At 44.4% G+C, this 17786-nt stretch overlaps 1 protein-coding gene across 1 annotated transcript in view; it reads right to left on the bottom strand.

Moving 5' to 3' along the window:
- The window catches only part of CWH43 (cell wall biogenesis 43 C-terminal homolog), a 546701-nt gene that overhangs the window by 220469 nt on the left and 308446 nt on the right, over positions 1–17786 (bottom strand). Inside the window, exons 8-9 of the mRNA XM_085642112.1 lie at positions 17578–17703; positions 7795–7874 (exon numbers count right to left, since the gene is read on the bottom strand). Of these exons, the coding sequence (XP_085498238.1) occupies positions 7795–7874; positions 17578–17703 (206 nt within the window). The remainder of the gene's footprint in view (positions 1–7794; positions 7875–17577; positions 17704–17786) is intronic.

The following is a 17786-nucleotide window of genomic DNA, read 5'->3' on the forward strand; positions in this document are numbered from 1 at the left end:
CAAAGAAGGCACCATGTATAAAAATAGGACCCTCAAAGGACTGCTTGCTGCTGTGGGCTGCTGTATACTCCACATGATTGCTTTTCTGCACCTGGAAGGACTATGTTGCTGCTTGGAGCCTGCCTTGAACCCTCAGAGGCCTACCCTGTTTCATCACTTGAACCCAGGACTAACAGAGTGACTCCAAGGGCTAGTTAGCTGGCCTCCTGGTCTGAGCCTCAGGGCCAGAGTTGTCCCTAACCATTTTAAACCCTCACCTGGACCAAGCCTGAGTGAGTGCTAGCACCCCTAAGTGGTGCCCCAGCAAGTCCTGGACCTTTGGTGGTGTGCTAAAGGTGTCCAGAAAGCCAAAAGCCCAAACTTAGCACTTAGAAATGTTTTGGCTAAAATCTGCTCTGAGAACTGAGAGAAGAGCTGGACCAACCTGCTAATCGATCTGCCCAAGGTGTATCGCCAGTCGGCCTGATTTCGCAGCAGCTCCAAATATGTTAATCTCAGCTGCAGCAAAGCCTTTTCAGCAGTCCTTCACCAAAGGGGTATTCGGCCTCGTGCAACTCCTGTGAGCTACAGTCTCCAGTCTCGTACCGCTGGAGATTTTTGACTTCCAAAAAAGAGACTAAGTCTGAACGTAGGAATCTTTACTGCGACTTCTGCCAGTGGTTTTGTGACTACAACTCTTCCTCTTCAGACACTGCCTGCAGCCTTGCCCCGCTGAACTTTACCTTTGCAGTCAGCCATATTTTTTAATTTTGACCCAGTCTTGTGTGACTAAATGAACGTGTTTGCCCTTTAGTTCTTTTAGGCGCTATTCGTTTTACCTTAAACTTTAAAAATGTATAAGTCTGATTTACAGACTGGATTTTTTGCCACGTTGGTGTCAAATAATTTATTACAATGTACCCTATTTGTCTAAATTGATGTGTTGTGTTTTCACTTTATTACTATTTGTGTACTGCATCAATACTTTACACATTGCATCTGAGTTAAGCCTGACTGCTTTTGTGCCAAGCCACCACCAGGTTAATCACAAGTTAATGGAGTGACTTTTGTGGTCTACCCTGATGGGGACTGTGGCTGTTGCTTCACCAAGGTTAACGCCCCAGTCAACCAACAACCCAATGTGTCACAATCCCTGTTTGGAGTTCTTGGACATTGTTAGAAATGGGGGTCTCTGGTGCGTAGTGCATTAAATAAAGCCATCCCCAAGGGTTCCGAATTGCCAGTCTCTTCACCTCTAGAGGACAGGCTCCTTGACGACTACCTTCCAGACAAGGTCATCTCTCTGACATACTGCAAGATACTGAATAACTTACCGGAACCTCTCGATAAACTCCGTGCGAAGTGGTCAGACGATGTGGGGGAAATGCCTGACGAAGATTGGAGGGAGGCCCTGGCATCTCCTAGGGAGGTGGCAATCCGGTCCCACTTTAAGTTGATTCAACTTAAAATATTTCACAGGGCTTACTACACCAACACAGCATTTGTTAAAATGGGTCTGATGATCTCCCCACTCTGTCCCTGAGGCTGTGGCTCCTTAGGTACTTTCTTGCACCAGTGGTGGGACTGTCCTTTTCTTCAACAGTATTGGAGTGCGGTTGTGTCTACTATGTCCCGAATATGTCAGAAATCAATAGAACTCTCCCCTCGACTCTGTATTTTAAACATTTGGGACGCCACCAATCTCAATTGCACCAAACAACTGTGGGTTTCTCTGGGGTGTATCACAGCAAAACGTAATGTAGCCAGGACATGGAAGGGGGGAGTCATGCCCGAGACAAGGACTGGGCCGAAGACATGGACTGGTGCATGCAGGCTGAAAGGTGATATACAAGAGCAGTGGATGCCCAGGCAAATGGACCAAAATATGGGGCCCCTGGAACGAAAGCAGAGGGTTTTTGTGCACCCCCTTTGAAGATGACTCCCCATTCAATTTTGATAAAGAAACAATATAATGGTTTATTCTCACTATGTGCCCATATCATTATCTGTACTGTCTCTTTTGAGTTTATTGATTGTATGTATGAGGTGTTTTGTTTTTGTGATATGTTCATTTTGATGACAGCTCTTTTTCTTTGCGTTGATATTTTTATTGTATTAATGTTTTTTGATTCTTTAATAAAAAAAGATATATAAAAAAAAGAAATGGGGGTCTCTAGTTAGCAGAGGTAGGTACCTTTGTCCAAATAGGGGCCCTTGCTTCTAGTCAGGGTAAGGGGGAAATACTCCTAAAATAACCTCTGCTCACCCCCTTGGTAGCTTGGCACAAGCAGAAAGGCTTATCTCAGAGGCAGTGTGTAAAGCATTTCTGAACACATACAGTAACACAGTGAACACACTACAAATTGACACCACACCAGTTCAGAAAAATAGGTAATCTTTATCTAAACAAGACCAAATAACAGACTTTCAAATGGTAGAAATAGTTTAGTTCAATGCAAGTTGTAAATGCCACACTTTTCAAACAAAGTACCTTGGATGCATCACGCAAAACAAGCAAAAGGGCCGCAGGGAAGGTGATGCGTCAGTTCCTTGTATCGGGGGAGGTGATGCATCGGTTCATTACTGCAGCACAGGGGAGGTGATGTGTCGCTTCCTTACCGGAAAGGAGGGGATGCATCGTTTTCCTACTGCGTTCCGGTTACGATGCGACAAGAGCGCCGCGATGCGACGATCCGGTGCGATGCGACAAAATGGTGGCTCGCTGCGATGCAACGGTCTGTTTCGATGCGTGCACGTTTGCAGCCGCACGGCAGGGGTGCTACGACGGTGTTCTCGGTGATGCATTGGGACCAGTGTGGATGCAGCGCGCTTCTTCCTGGTTGCTCGGCGAGGCGTCTGAACCAAGTGCGGATGCGGCACGCTTCTTTCCCGTGACTCGGTGATGCACCGGGAATCGGTGCGGAAGTGACACGCTTCTTCTTGTTGCGTGGATCTTCTAGCTCCCAGCGACAAACAGTCTCTAGAGGTCCTAAACAGCAGGAGGCACCTCTTTGTAGGTTAGAATTCCCAGACAGGAAATTCAGGGTAGCTGGTGGTGAAGTCTTTGTGTCCCTGAGACTTCAGAACAGGAGGCAAGTTCAGCTTCAATCCCTTGGAGATCTTTTCTTCAAGCAGGTGACAAAGCAAACAGCAAAGTCCTTCTGTGGGAATCGAAAATAATTGCTGTTAGCATGAGCTGAAGCCATCTTGTTTGCAGCATCCATTTTGTTAGCCTTGTCTTCACTGTTGCTTGCTTTTCTATTCTGCTTGAGTCATCAGCTTTAGTTAACTCCTTCTATTCTAAGCTCAAGCAATGTATATGTGCTGAGAAAAGGCCTGTAGCTGCTTGAATGCACCTGACTAAAGGCATAACTGTCAACTGTGTCCTGCAATTGGAAGCAGTTCTGTTCCCCCTCCCACTTTGCTCCCACGTTGCTAAGTAAGTGATTTTCCCATCTGCCCATGTTTGTCGGTAACTATTCCTGTGAAGGCCTGTACCTTCTATTTGTAACTACTAGGCCTGGGCGGTAAATTTGCGATATTTTGAAATTTTCGCGTTCTGCGTAGAGCGCGAACATGTCAAATCTTTCGCAACCTGCCGTGAAACGGAAGTATTTGTCTTGTTCGCGCTTTAAAAATGCATTCTTGCGCGCGCGGTCGCGACTTACTGGGTCCCTGCATTCGCCGATGAGTATTCCTATCCGTTCGCGCGCACCACAAGATGTTGGATTGTTGGTAGCCGGTCGCACTATCCCGCGAGAGTTTGCGATTGCGAACACGTCATTGCGATCGCGAACAGGAAATAAGCATCGCGAGCAAGATGGCCGCACCCATTAGCGACCGCACGGGCAAGTTGGAGATATATTTCCCCGCGAGCATGCAAAAACACATCGCGAACGGGCGGGAAAAGCAATCTCTGCATCTTCGCAAAAGTTTCGCATGCTCGCGGAGATTTTGCGCAATTTTGCGTTAATTTGCGAAAGTCCATTTCGCAAATTCCACCCACCCCTATTAACTACATGCTTACTCTGTATATAAGGCCTGTGTTCTGTGACTTCAATGTACTACCTCAGGCAGCACTTGAGAGTGCTGTGTGGACGTAGTCCCACTCATGAGTGATTAATAAACTTGCTATTTAAATTCCAGCTTCAGTGCCAATCTCTATTTTGTTGGTCTAAGGACCCATGGACAGAGAAGGGTGACCCCTGCACCAGTGTGCTCATTGAAAAGCACATTTCCACAATTCTTCTCCTTTCCTTGGCAGCAAGCAGACACTGCAGGCCAACCCCAGACAGCAAACAGCACAGGGGCAACTTTTCCGGCTCTACTCCTTGGCAAAGGTTCCTCTTGATTTCCCAGAAGTGATCTATATAGTGTGGAGTCTGGGCCCCTCTTTTTATACACCAAAATCCTTTGTTCTCTGAAGGCAGAGAGTGTGTGGAACCAGCCAAAACCAGTTCTGTGGGGCACTTTGCAAGTACACAACAACCTCCTTTGTCAGTGTGAGCCCTGGCTTCAGACACACCACAGGGGGCGGAGCCATCATTTTGGAAGGCAGGCACAGCCCTGTTCAGGTGATGCTACTCCTCCCACCACTCCAAATACAGACCCAGCCTATTCAGCCCAGCCCTGACTCATCAGACTTCTGGAGCCATGGCCCTCCTCCAGCCCCTGTCATCCAAAAACCAGACATGCAATACACAAACCTAGCAGAGGCACACTGGATGGTTAGGCAAGAAAATACCTACTTTCTAAAAGTGGTATTTTCAAACACAGAATGTAAAAATCACCCTGACTAAAAGATGCATCTTAACATTCGGAGTTCAGGCATACTAAACTTTATTTTCCTATCTTGTTCCTGGGGTCAATTATGTTTATGAGATGTTATAAACTAACTCCCCATTCCGGCCTATGGGAACAGATAGCCTTGCAATAGTGAAAAACGAAATTGGCAGCATTTCACTATTAAGACTGTCACACAGAGGAAGGCTCACACACGAACCTTACAGCCGGATACAGCGGGAACGATGTTGATGCTAGTTAAACCCTTCCCCTACGGAGAGATATCCATGAGTAGATACACATGTGACACTGCACTCTATAGTCAGCTGCACTGCTTCCAAATAAAAATGAGGCAAAAATAAAGAAAGAAATACAAAACATGAACAATGTTATTCCATATAGGCAGGAGGCACTTATCTGACAGAAAACATCCCTCTTGTTCCCGGGAGCTCGCCATCGGTCGTGCCTCTGCGTCTTCAAACAATGAGGACGATTCCCAAACAATGAAGGGAAGCGTTTAAGTCACGCTACTTTCCTTCCAATTATGGAGGTTAAGGGAGCGCGTAGGCAAAGAGTTAGCTTCCTTGGTTTAAATAATGCGGGATGCAGGTAACAAAACAAACCAAAAAAGGCAGAACGCGTCTTCCGCATGTGTGTTCGAGACTGCCCCTCCGAGAGTCAAGGCGCCGCTCAGTTGGCGGTTGCAGGTTAGCGTGTCTAGGGTCCCACCCAGACGCGGGAGTGGCGTTCGGGATTCCGTGCTGTGCGCGGACTTCTTTCCGCCAGCGCCGCTGCTCCGTATTACCCTGAAGCAGGCAGACACCACGGGCGCCTTCCCCACCGCTACACTTCCCAGCGGTATTCTCGGGGCAATGTACAATGAGATTGCGGCAGGAGAGCCCAGTTCCTCCTATGGATGCCACCAATATTCCAAAGAGCCCAGAAATAGCTTGACAAGAGTCTATGTGCTCCGGCAGTCACTTCTGACGGTTGAGTACTCGAGTGACAAGCCCCAGGCATAGCGTGGGCGGGGCTTATGTACTCAAGTCAGGTGTCATGATTCGTCCTCTAGGACTCATGGGAGATGTAGTTTACACCTATCCAGTCATTCGTGCTGCATATGTATGCCCCGTGTGCCTATCTCCGCCTAGCCATGACAAAGACATGCCACACACATCAGGGCATGTCCTACCTTTCACATACAATGCACGCTGCCCATAGGGATACCTTGGGCCTACCTTAGGGGTGAATAACATGTAGAAAAGGGAAGGATTAGGGACTGGAAAGTGTGTGCACTTGCCAAGTCAACATGGCAGTTCCAGACTGCACACAGGCTCTGCAATGGCAGGCCTGAGCCACATTTCTGTGGGTGGCACAATCAGTGCTGCAAGCCCACCAGCAGCATTTGATTTACAGGCCCTGGGCACACATGGTGCACTGTTCAAGGGTCTGACAAGTAAATCAAACAGCCAATCATGGATTCACTAATCCTTAGCAATAACTTATAAAGTGCCCAAAGCATCTAGACCAGCAAAAACATATGAGGCAACAGCAAAAAAATGGAAGGGAGACCCACGCCAATGATGCCAAGTCTAACAGACATCTATATACTTTAACTGTACAGCTGATGAGAAATCCTCTGCTTTTTGTCGAAGATCCTGCATCCACCACACTCTAAATCCACCCCAAAGCCTTTATCTCTCTTTGAGCTGTGCAGTATATACAGCTAATATGAAAGTGCCAAGAGACAATTAAGAAGTGCAACTAAGCAACTAAGGTGCACACCTTTGTCCTTTAGATTAAACTGCAAGAACACGTCTTATTTGCAAACAAAAACGCTTTTAATAGGAATGTGCAAGAGCCTTTGTTTAAATAGCACATGTATTAAACAAAAACATTTTGTAGTAGGTAATCATTCTTAAATGTTATAGGCATACTAGTGAAGTAAATAAGTGCTGATTTGGGTTAGACTAACTGTTGATGCCATGTTAGCTGAAAGCAATGCAATAACTTTCAAAGGCCCGTTTTCCACGCAAACGACAAAATTAGATGTTTTTCTCTTTTGCTGCATATGTAACTTTCCAGAAGCCTTCTGTTTGTTAGTGAATAGGCATTTGTTTTGTATTAGACACTTGGTAGTGAGGTTCTCGCCGAGAGGAGAAGAGGCAAAAGGAAGAATGATTCATGAGAAGAACAGTCTGGATCGATGTAACTTCTCAAGGACTAATATCTAAATATTATTGTACGAGTGTGAGAAGATGGGTAGTTCACCTATTCCCAGGAGTTTACTACAATCCTATTTGAAAAAACAGGAAATTAAAAATGCAGGGTGTTCATATCAGTCCGTGTTCCTAGAGCAGCAGCGGTATTTTCTTCCCCGTCTCTCTGATTGAAATCTCAACATTGAGTTTCTTATATCTCTCTATATGGGAGATTGCTTAGCCTGTTTCTTTGATGTCTGCTGAGAATGTTTACTAGTTTATTATGCAAAGTCATTGTGCTTCTGCATTGATTTTCTCATCAGAACTCGTTATTGAGTATCTGAACTGACACCGTATTTTTACCTTATTCCAAAATATTTAGATTAGGGAACTTCCTCTCTGGAACACGCTTGCTACATTTTTACAACATTTACTGTTATCTTGACTCAAATTCTATTTTACCTTATATTGAAAAATCAATTATTGAATCATGTTTATTTCTAATGATGAAGCCTAAAAGGCAAATTCTTATTGAATAAAATTGATTAAGACTTGAGCCATTGAAAAAGAAAACTCTTGAACTCATATAAAACTCTCTTTATTGACTATTCGAAAGTCATCAACCGTTTGATGCATTGTTGGATTGATGTAGATGATTTCTCCCTTACACTTCTCCTTTTCGACGAACAAAGGTCCAACCAACCAGTGGCTGGGTTTGTTTAATGATTATACCCGAAGATTAAGGTATAGAAAACCCATTAGACAAGACACATTACTTATTACATTAAATATGTGTAGGTTTCATTGCATATATGTTAAGCACAGAACCTACCTCTAGTTCCAATTTTTTCTGATAGGCTTTCGTTCGTAGCCCTATTCCGAGCAATCCAAGACCAACAAACAGCAACAGGACTGAAATAAACAGAACAGACAAAATGGTTTGCTGCACATCTATTTGGGAACAACAGGAGTGAGGCAAAAAGGAGTTTAAAATAAGGAGCACACTCAACAAGAAGGGGTTTAGTTTAGTTGGAATATAAAACAGATAGTCACGCCCAGGGCTAGATAAATGAATCATGAAATCTGGAGAAATTAATTTACATAATTTGCATCTTATCAACTTATCCATAAACAAGTGAAAAGTCAAAAAGGTATCAGCAGAAGAGAACTAAGAAAATAAATTAATTAAAGCTACATGCTTTCTTAGTCCTACTAGGCCCAACATTGCCACTTTATTTTCTTCCTTATCTCCGTCCAAGGTGGATAAATCTCTCACGGCAGATACTCGACTGACCTCACCTAGAAGGCCCCTTATAAAGCAGGGTGTTTGGATGAACATTTTACCAGGCATAAAGCTCTGCTAGCTAAGCATTTTTACCTTTATCTGCCACAACGCTATTTTGTTCTCCCTGTGAAGTTGACCATGTTGTGATTTGGTTGCATCACCACCAGAGCACAAGGCTCTGCTGGACGAGGGCTGCACCCACAATGCACCTGTACTCACCACCGTGGCTACTGTGAGCTGTGATCCCTGCAAAGAGAGCATTGCCATTGTCCAGCCGGATGGAGATGAGGGCCTGGATGATGGTGAGTCTTGAGCTTAGGGGTAGCCATTTGAATATATCACAAAGCATGCAGAGGAAGCACGCAGAGGATAAAGAAGCAGGAGGAGGAGACAGAATTGACCTTAGTCGTCATGGATAGCTTGATGTCCAGAATGATGCCTAGATTGCTAGTGTGGTCAGTGGGGCTAGGAGTAGGTCTGAGTTCTGACGGCCACGAGGATGCGTCCCTTGAGGAGCTTTTGTTTCCAAAGATCAGTACCTCTGTCTTTTCTGTGTTGAGCTTCAGGCAGTTTATCCAGTTGACGACATCTGTCATGCAGTTGTGGAATTTGGTCTTGGTGTAGGTGGTGTCTTCTGAGGCTGAGAGGATGAGTTGAGTGTCATCGGCGTAGAATATGATATTGAGTCTGTGGTTTTTGATGATGCTTGCCAGAAGTGTCATATGAATATTGAAGATGGTGAGGCTGAGCGAGTATCCTAGGAGCACTCCAGAGTTGATTTCCTTGGGTTCGGAAGTAAAGGGGAGAAGGCAGACTTTTAACGTTCTTCCGGTTAGGATAGAGGCAATCCATCTGAGAGCGGCTCCTTGAATGCCTATGTTTTGCAGCCTTGTGATGAGTGCATGGTGGGAGACCATATTAAAGGCTGGAGAGAGGTCTAGGAGGTTTAGAGCCGGAGTCTCTCCTCAGCTGAGTAGGACTTAGGTGTCGTCTGTAGCTGCTGTGAGGCCTGTCTCTGTACTGTGGTTGCTGTGGAATCCGGATTGGGAGGAGTCGAGTAGGTGGTTCTCTTCCAGATGTGAGGAGCGTTGTTAGTTGATGGCTTTTATTAATACTTTAGCTAGGAACGGGAGCAGGGAGATCGGTCAGTAGTTTTTGAATTTCCTGGGGTCTGCCAATGGTTTCTATAGTAGGGCGTTGACTTCTGCTTCTTTCCAGTCCAGTGAACAAGGTGGTGAGTATGTGGCTGATGCTGGGTTTGCCTAGGTTGAAGATGTAGTGAAGACATAGGTCGGTTGGAGCCCCTGAGTGGATTGAGTTCATGAAGAAGGCAGTGTGCTGTGGGGCGAGCTGGTTCTATTTGGTTAGTCTGATGTCTGTAGTGGTAACGGGGTGATTGTGTTGCTTGATGAAGTCGGTGGCCTTGGGCTGGGGTTTGACGTTTATGTAGATGTTGGCGATAAGGTCATGGAAGAAGTCTACAAGGTTGTCGCAGAGTTCCTGTGTGGGGAGTAATGTTTGTTGTAGCAAAAGTGTTGGAGAATTCTATAATGATGTTAAAGAGTTAGCTGCGGTGGGGGGGTGCTGGGCGGTCAGTGAGCTGGTGATATTGAAGTGGACAATGAAGTGATCCATCCAGGTAAGTTCCATGGTGTGCGGGGGTCTCTGGAGGTGAAGATTGGGACTAGTGTGTGGCCTGTGGTATGTGTCGGGTTGTGGACGAGTTGGGTGAGTCCAATGTTGTTCATACTGTTGAGGAGGTTGGTTGTGTTGATGTCATTGTGGTCATTGAAATGGAAGTTGAAGTCACGGAGGAAAATGTGATTGTTGGAGTCTATGGCGAGGTGGGTAATTAAGTCGGCGATGAGGTTGCAGAAGGGTAGACATGGTCCTGGAGGATGGTGGGCGAGGGTGCCACTGATGGAGGTTTTGCGGTCTGTTTGGAGTCGGAAATTGAGATGTTCCATGGTTGGGCTGATGCCGTCATTTGTGGTGATGCACTGGATGGATTCCTTGTGTATAATGGCTATCTTTCTGCCAGACTTGATGCAGTCGCAGTGGGTGATCTTGTAACCTTCGGGTATCTTGGTGGCAATGTCAGGCGCGGAAGTGAGGTTGAGCCAGGTCTCCGTGAGGAAGAGGACATCAAGAGTGAGGGTGGAGATGAGGTCCCAAATCTCGGTGGTGAGTTTGCATAAGGAGCGTATGTTGAGAAGGGCGATTGCGAGTTGGTGTTTTTGTTCAATCAGTGTCTGCGTTGTTTTCAGGATGGGGCTGGATGGTGGGCTGTTGTGTGTTCTTTGGCAGGTAGAGTTGCAGAGGGTGCAGTTGAAAGGTCCTACGATGGAGCATGGGTAGGCATGGTAGCAGTGTTTGTTGTGGCGTCTGAGGTCGAGGGTGTAGAGCTCGGCAATGGTGTATCTGTGGAGGTCAGGAGAGCCAGCCGTTGTGGTGTGGGGCACGATCGAGGTGCGGATGGGCGCAGACGGGCTTGCCTTTAGAAAGTACCTGGCATGGATGCACTGCAACCTGCATTAAGTAGGTCTTGGGTTGGGCAGGACCTCTGTTGGCGGGAAGAACAGTGAGCAGGAAAACCTGGGCGGGAAAACCCAGGCAGCAGTGGTGTCACTTAATCAAATGGCAGAAACTGGATCAGGCTGGAACAATCAGGAACTGGAGGCCACAGGCAAGTAGCAGGCTAGCTGCCCAGGTGCCTATTAGCGCTGTCGCGCTGCCGCCTGCATTAAGTAGGTTCTGGGGTGGGCGGGGCATCTGTTGGTGAGAAGAACAGTGAGTGGGAAACCTGAGCAGGAAAACCCAGGCTGCAGTGGTGTCACTTGGTCAAACGGCAGCTACTGGATCAGGCTGGAACAAGCAGGAACAGGATCCCACAGGCAAGTGGAAGGCTAGGTGCCCGGGTGCCTATTTGTGTGGTGGCGCTGCAGTCTGCATTAAGTATGTCCTGGGGTGGGCGGGGCTTCTGTTGGAGGGAAGAAAGGTGAGAGGGAAAACCCAGGCAGGAAAAACTGTGCAGAAAAACCTGGGCAACGGCGGTGTCACTTGGCCAAATGGCGGCAACTGGATCAGGCTGAAACAAACAGGAACTGGAGGTCAAGGGCAAGTGACAGGCTTGGTGCCCAGGTACCTACCAGTTTCCACATTCCTGTTGATGTTAACTCAATCGTAGCCTTTCTGGCCCCATCCATTTGAGACTAGACAGCCCTCATGCTATAAGCAACTGCATCCACTTTCATAACCTTCAAGTTACAGTTGTAGAGCAGGGGAGGATATAATGCTCTACTAGATTAACTCAAATTTTTCCTGACATGATGAACACTATATAAATTCACTGTTTGACTTCAAAAAATTTCTGAAACATTCTGTAATGTTCCAGCAAACAAATATTGTAATAAACTTCAAGTAAAACTCACATGGAACCAAGAATGAGCAAAGCTGGTCAGGGATGAGGAGCTTTTACAATTCCATCCACTGTCCCAGGTTTAGGTTTGACTCTCTCACTAGAGAGAATATGGCTTGTGTTTTTTGCAATACACCCAGTACTTGATCATGGGCTGAATCATGCTCAGCCTTTGCCTCAGCAAACACCAAGATGTCATCCTGAAAAACAACCACATTAATTTCACATTTTAACATTCTGGTGATTGCCTTGTGGAATACAGAGGACGATGAGGCCAGTCCAAATTGCATTTGACAAAACTGAAAAGTACCATCAGGTGTCACAAATGCAGTAAGATGCTGGGAACCTACGTCAGGTTCCACCTGATGATATGTGACCCGAAGATCGAATTACTGATCATGTGGACTGATCTACAGCTGGAATTAAATATTCTATGTGGGGCAGAGGAAAATTCTCAAAAGAGATAACATTAATAAGAAAAAGTAAATTGATGCATAGAAGTGAGTTCCCTGTTTTCTTTTTAGTCAAAGCCACTGGGAAAAGCCAGAGAGTGACATCAACTGGTTCAGTTACACCATCTTCTTGCATTACCCTCGTACACTATGTAGTATATTCTGTAGTAAACGTTTACCTGGAACACTCCCTACGTTTACTATGATGATGTGGACACAATTCTTGATTTTTCTCACTTTCTCACTGGAAGCCTGACTTCATGTATCCATCTAATTATTATAACTTTCTGTATTTACCAACAACACAGGGCATTTGTCCCCGGGGTTTATGACCATCCTAAAATCATCTTGGTGCCACCATCCCAGTACATTGATTGCCCTGTGAGCCACATACATGTTACCTTTTATGTTTTTGTCCTGAAAACCAATTTCCGCACAAAAATAACCAAGCAGATCAATGTCTCCACCTTCAAATGCAGTGAAGGTAATAAGATTTTTTGGGATTAATGTTTTTTATATTTTTTGCCAGAAATAATGGTGATCCTTGAACTTCAATCCAGTAGTAGTTGTATGCCTACACCTTTGGTGCTTATGAACACATGGAGATCCCTTTAACCCTTATCATTCTGAACACACCTTACTCTCACAATCTCTATTGAGAGCACCAATTCCTTCAATTTACTTCCGGCAGGGTTTATCTCATCAGAGACCTCATGATCTTGAACGCCCCTGACAGTAGCACACTTACCTCATCTACAAGTTTTACCAAATGCTCTACTTAATTGCACCTCCAACTCTCCTGAGCCATAGCAGGAACGTTTTCAAAATTGGACATATGAGAAAGGGATCTACACCTATAATGCTGAGCAGCATGCTGAACCTCTCCCTTTACTTCCACAGGTTAAGCATTTGGGATTTATTGATAGCACCTACTTTAGCTAGGTACATGGTAGTATTAGAAGTTTTTAATTGCTGAGTGTCTTCTTGTGAACACTCAGCACTTTGACTATATAAACAGCTTTATCCAAGAAGGGTTTTTACATGCAAGAAGCCTTTGCTTAACTTTTTTAAAATGACACTTGGACACAACATGATCACAAAAGTAGATGTGATGTGAACCCTTCAAATTCCCAATAGCAGTCAAAACCTTCAATGCAGTAACATAGGAATCAGTTGAGTAATTTGGTCCTTGTACAAATTTACCTTTCCTTAAAAATACATTTCAAGCTGTTGTACTGCAACTTGATTTTCACTTAAAGCTTAATCTTCTGCTGGCGTGAGTTCATGACAGGGATTAAAAATAGTTTAACCTTGCACCCCTAAATAGAAATACAATAAGTTTATTTTATGGTCCGATTTGAACCCTAATAAGCATTACATGATCACCGCAACTATAAAGAGAAGGAGAGGGAGGGGTTACAGCATGCATAAGTCAATCCTAGTCGAACTCACTTGAGCTGGCTCAAAAGAATACATCATTAGCAAGAATTAAGAACTGCATAGATTCAGATGCCATAAGACTATACTAAAAGAATTACTAGGGCTTGTAGACAAGGTGGCCCTGAACCAAACCTTTGGAGCAAGGTATATAATTGCAGTCTGAGAGGCCGAGAATATGCTGGAGACATTGAAGTGCTCTACTGGTTGGTAAGCCTACATTTGTTTCTCAACTTGGCTCATGTTCCCCAGCCCTAGAGTTGTTTGGTGAATACTTTGGCCAGTGAACCACTGATGACAGGAGACAGACTGAGAAACAGGAGAGGAGACTGAGGAATGTTGTGAAATTCCCACTCACTGCTTTCAACTTGTATCACTCTTTCTGCCTCTGAAAGGACCACTATAGGCCTCTGGTGTGCAGGCCATTGGCCACGACTGGCTGTCTGAACACGGGCCCACTGCAGCCCTTAGATTTACAAGCTATTGCAGTGTCAAGGTCTAGTGATCACATATATCTAAACTAAGGTGCCCCTTTGTTGCTGGTGAGTATCAGCAAGACTTATTAGTTGCTACAGCACAGTAGGGGCTCCAGAAACTGGAAATTTCATAATCACAACCAGCCAGTTATGAGTAAGAAGCCCACAAAGAATTTGACAACCTTCCTGACAGTGCTTGGCACCTTGAATTTGCACATATTTTGTTTATGATTTGTAGTTGTATCTATTTATGTCTCTATCAATTTTGTAGTACATTGCTATTATCAAAGTGGGCAAAGAAATGTGTGTTCTTCCCCATCTCTGATGAGGAAGCGAAATACTTTGAAACTGAATAGATTAACAAACAATTGAGGCTAAATTGATTGGTGTCAAGAAGAAGAAATACTTAACAATGAAATACCAACTAAGAAATATTCTAATTAATAATGCATTTTTTAATACAAAAATGTGAAAGTAAGTGTAGGAGTGTTACTATGGAACTGTTTAATTATTACCTTACTACCTCTGATATTGCAGAATTACAATGCGCCTTCCTATTCCAAACATTTTAATATAATATTGCTTTAGTAGATTTACTTATAGTCTGTACTGTTTTTAAGTGTCTTCAAATAAAAGGTTGGCTGGAACAGGACAGTTCGAAGAGATTGTCTGACAGCTTCTCGTGGGCCATTGAGATTTCACTCTGAGGCCCTTCTACCTTATCCTTAAGGCGAGTGCAGGCAGAAATACATATGGAGCATCCTTGTATCCTGTTGCACTCAGTCTGGAGGGGGTAACTGAGCACACTGGGTGCTTGATGTTTCAGTGAGATGTCAAGTAGTTGCGGGACCAAGGTGCCAGGTGATCATAATTGCAAAAGCTGGAGGAAGGTGTAAAAACCTCCAGGGTTCAACAGATCATGGTAAATCACACAATATCAGTCCTCAATTGCTCATGGCTATGCATGCTGGTTTTGGATAACTACTCCGAGAACTCATCTGCACTCTTTCTGCAATCTCTGTGGCATTGTCTGGAAGCTGCACCATGGAAATGCAGCCCACAGCTATATATGCATGCAAATAGGGGGTCCATATTCACTTACTGCTATTTTGTTTTTGGTGAAGTAACAAATATAGAGGTATTTGGTGGATTTCCAGTGGCAGAATAGAGTTTACCCATAACTGGAACACAAACCAGAATGTAGCACTTTCTGGGGATTTAGTTGGAATCAGCATCAGGCCAGTGGTTTCTGTATACAGCGTGAATGAATTACAGATTCAAGATCACCTTGATCCCTCCTGATTCCAGTCTCCTCCCGGTCCTCTGGCTCAACAATACAGCCAATTTATTTAGCATTGTGCTTGTTTGTCACCTAAGCTCCACTTTTCATCCTATTGACCCATATAAGAAGTGACAGGATATAGGTGACAATAGTGGTGTATTTTTGGGAGAACATGCTGGTTTGTCAATTTCCACAGAAGGGATTCAGGATTGTTTTTGATTCATACTATTAGGGTGCAATGATCAGCCTTTGTAGCCTTTAGAGAATCACAAAGTGGTGTAAGGTAGTGAAGAGCTCTGCTTTCAGGCTACTTTGTCCAGTGGAAGGAGTTGGAGTCCAAGAGTGAGACCTGCCTTTGGCATTGGCAGCTCTTCGGGGTTCTTCTTTGGATCCTTTGTATACAAGTTTGAAATATCTTGCAGTGAAAACCTTTACCTAGTGGCATCCCCTCCACTAAGAATTTGGAGGAATTTACTCTGTGGTGAGTGGTTTCTATTTTCTCACGTTCTTACTGGACCATATAATTCCTCACCTTGGGTCCTGTTTGTCCCTAAAGTGCTTCTAAATTTTAAGGAGAAGAAGTGGTTGTGCTTCCAATTTCCGGCACACTGCTTATCACAGTTGTGATCCTTGTAGAAAAGTATAGTGACCCTAACATATCATATGAGAGAGATCCTGATATGAGGTGCGAATACCAGACGTGGTTGAGTCTAAAGTAGTCTGCAAGGGGTGAGAAGAGCAGTTTAGTCCATAACAAAGAAAGCAAAGCCAGGATGAGCAGGAGGCAGTCATGTTACAGATAGCACTCCAGGAAAACCCCAATAGAAGAGTAAGAGTTGGTCCAAGGTACAGGCCTGGAGCTGAAGAGGCACCTAAGAGGCAGAAGATGAGGTAGAGACAAGGGGGACTTTCCCACTGTTCTTTGAGACAGAACATGGCACATTAACTGAATGAGTACAAACGTGAAGCATGTGCAGAACATGTAGCTAGCCTGTGGCTCTGCAGAGTTTGGAAAAAGGCATTAGTATCACCAACTCTACTGTCAGCATGATTCACAATGTTGACCAAATATGGAGACTACATTCGACCTGTCAGAGGTCTAAAACTACAGGGTACATCACACAGGTTTCTTCTGATAAGTCACAAACAATGTCAATTATATATATTTGTAAGTTTCTGTTTAACTCCAACGTACAACATAAGAGAAGCAAGTGTAATATAGTAAAAAATAAACCACTGGTGAGTTTTAGAATTGTAAACAGGGACTAGGTACTCAACAGTTTATTAAAAACGAACAAGAGGCCGAATTTGAGTTTCTGAAGATTTGCTTGGAATGTAAACCTTCTAATTCCCTATACCTCTCCTTAGGTCAACAATGGTGAGCGTACCTTTCAGAAGGTCAGTTACAGTGCCAGGCCTTCTGTAGTGAACGGAAGCAGCCGCAGCGAGTGACATCCATGTCAGAATGAGATCTTGTATGTCTATGCATGCATGCAGGGGTATGAAGGGTCAAAGATGTGACAATAAGCATAACAGACAAGAGTACAGGAGTAAATAGGAACATTGATTTTTGGCTGATAATGGCTGAGAGATCAGTGAAACTGTCTTAGAATAATTTACCACCATCTTGGAAACTGAGGGCTTTTCAGTTTAGATGAAGACTCCTCTGGAGACTGTCTGGTGAGCCGATCTTATTTTCAAGTTTACAGGCAGGAAAATAAGATCGGAAAAGATGTAATATTGCATGTCCGTGCATGTATCTTTTTAGTGAGACACAGCACAAGCTGAGTCAGTTAGCCGTGCAGGGCTGTGCTTTGTGGAGGGGAACAAAATAGTTCAGGAACGTGTACGATGGTTTGTGGGTTCCTTTCTACCACAGCCCAGGAGCCAGGAGGATCTTGCACTGTTTATTGATGTCATATAGATATTTATCTGCAATAAGGGAAGCTGCTTTGTAGAAATGGAATTACTGTGATTGGATAAGGCCTAAAATCTAAGACTATTATTGGTTGACAGCACATTATTTTGCCTGGAGATCTGCAATCAACAGTATATGGGCGCTGCTCTGACCATCTTTCTACAAGATGCAGAATCAGCCACTGGCACTCAATTCCAATGCAGTGTGCTTTAAAGGGATACACAGTCAAATCTGTACCAGACTGACGTGCAGTGAATATGCAACCTTTTTTGTCATGCAATGCCCAGGAATCCTATGTACCTAGTAGATGACGGACTGCAGTAAACACAGCCTACAGTGCCACTTACACAGTTTAGTAGAATGATCACAGCTGGAGAAAGCTGACTTATGAATTCCTTTAGTCTGCAGAGCGCTTTCCAGGTACTTCCTTGGACGAAAACATGTTCCCAATCCAATGAATAACATCATGATCCCTGCAAAACATAAATTTGAAATATGAAATGTCTCCTATTCTTGTCATTCAAGGATAAATAACCACCAACAGTTTTGCAGCTAA

The sequence above is a fragment of the Triturus cristatus genome, chromosome 2_2 (assembly GCF_964204655.1).
Source record: "Triturus cristatus chromosome 2_2, aTriCri1.1, whole genome shotgun sequence".
Lineage (NCBI taxonomy): Eukaryota > Metazoa > Chordata > Amphibia > Caudata > Salamandridae > Triturus > Triturus cristatus.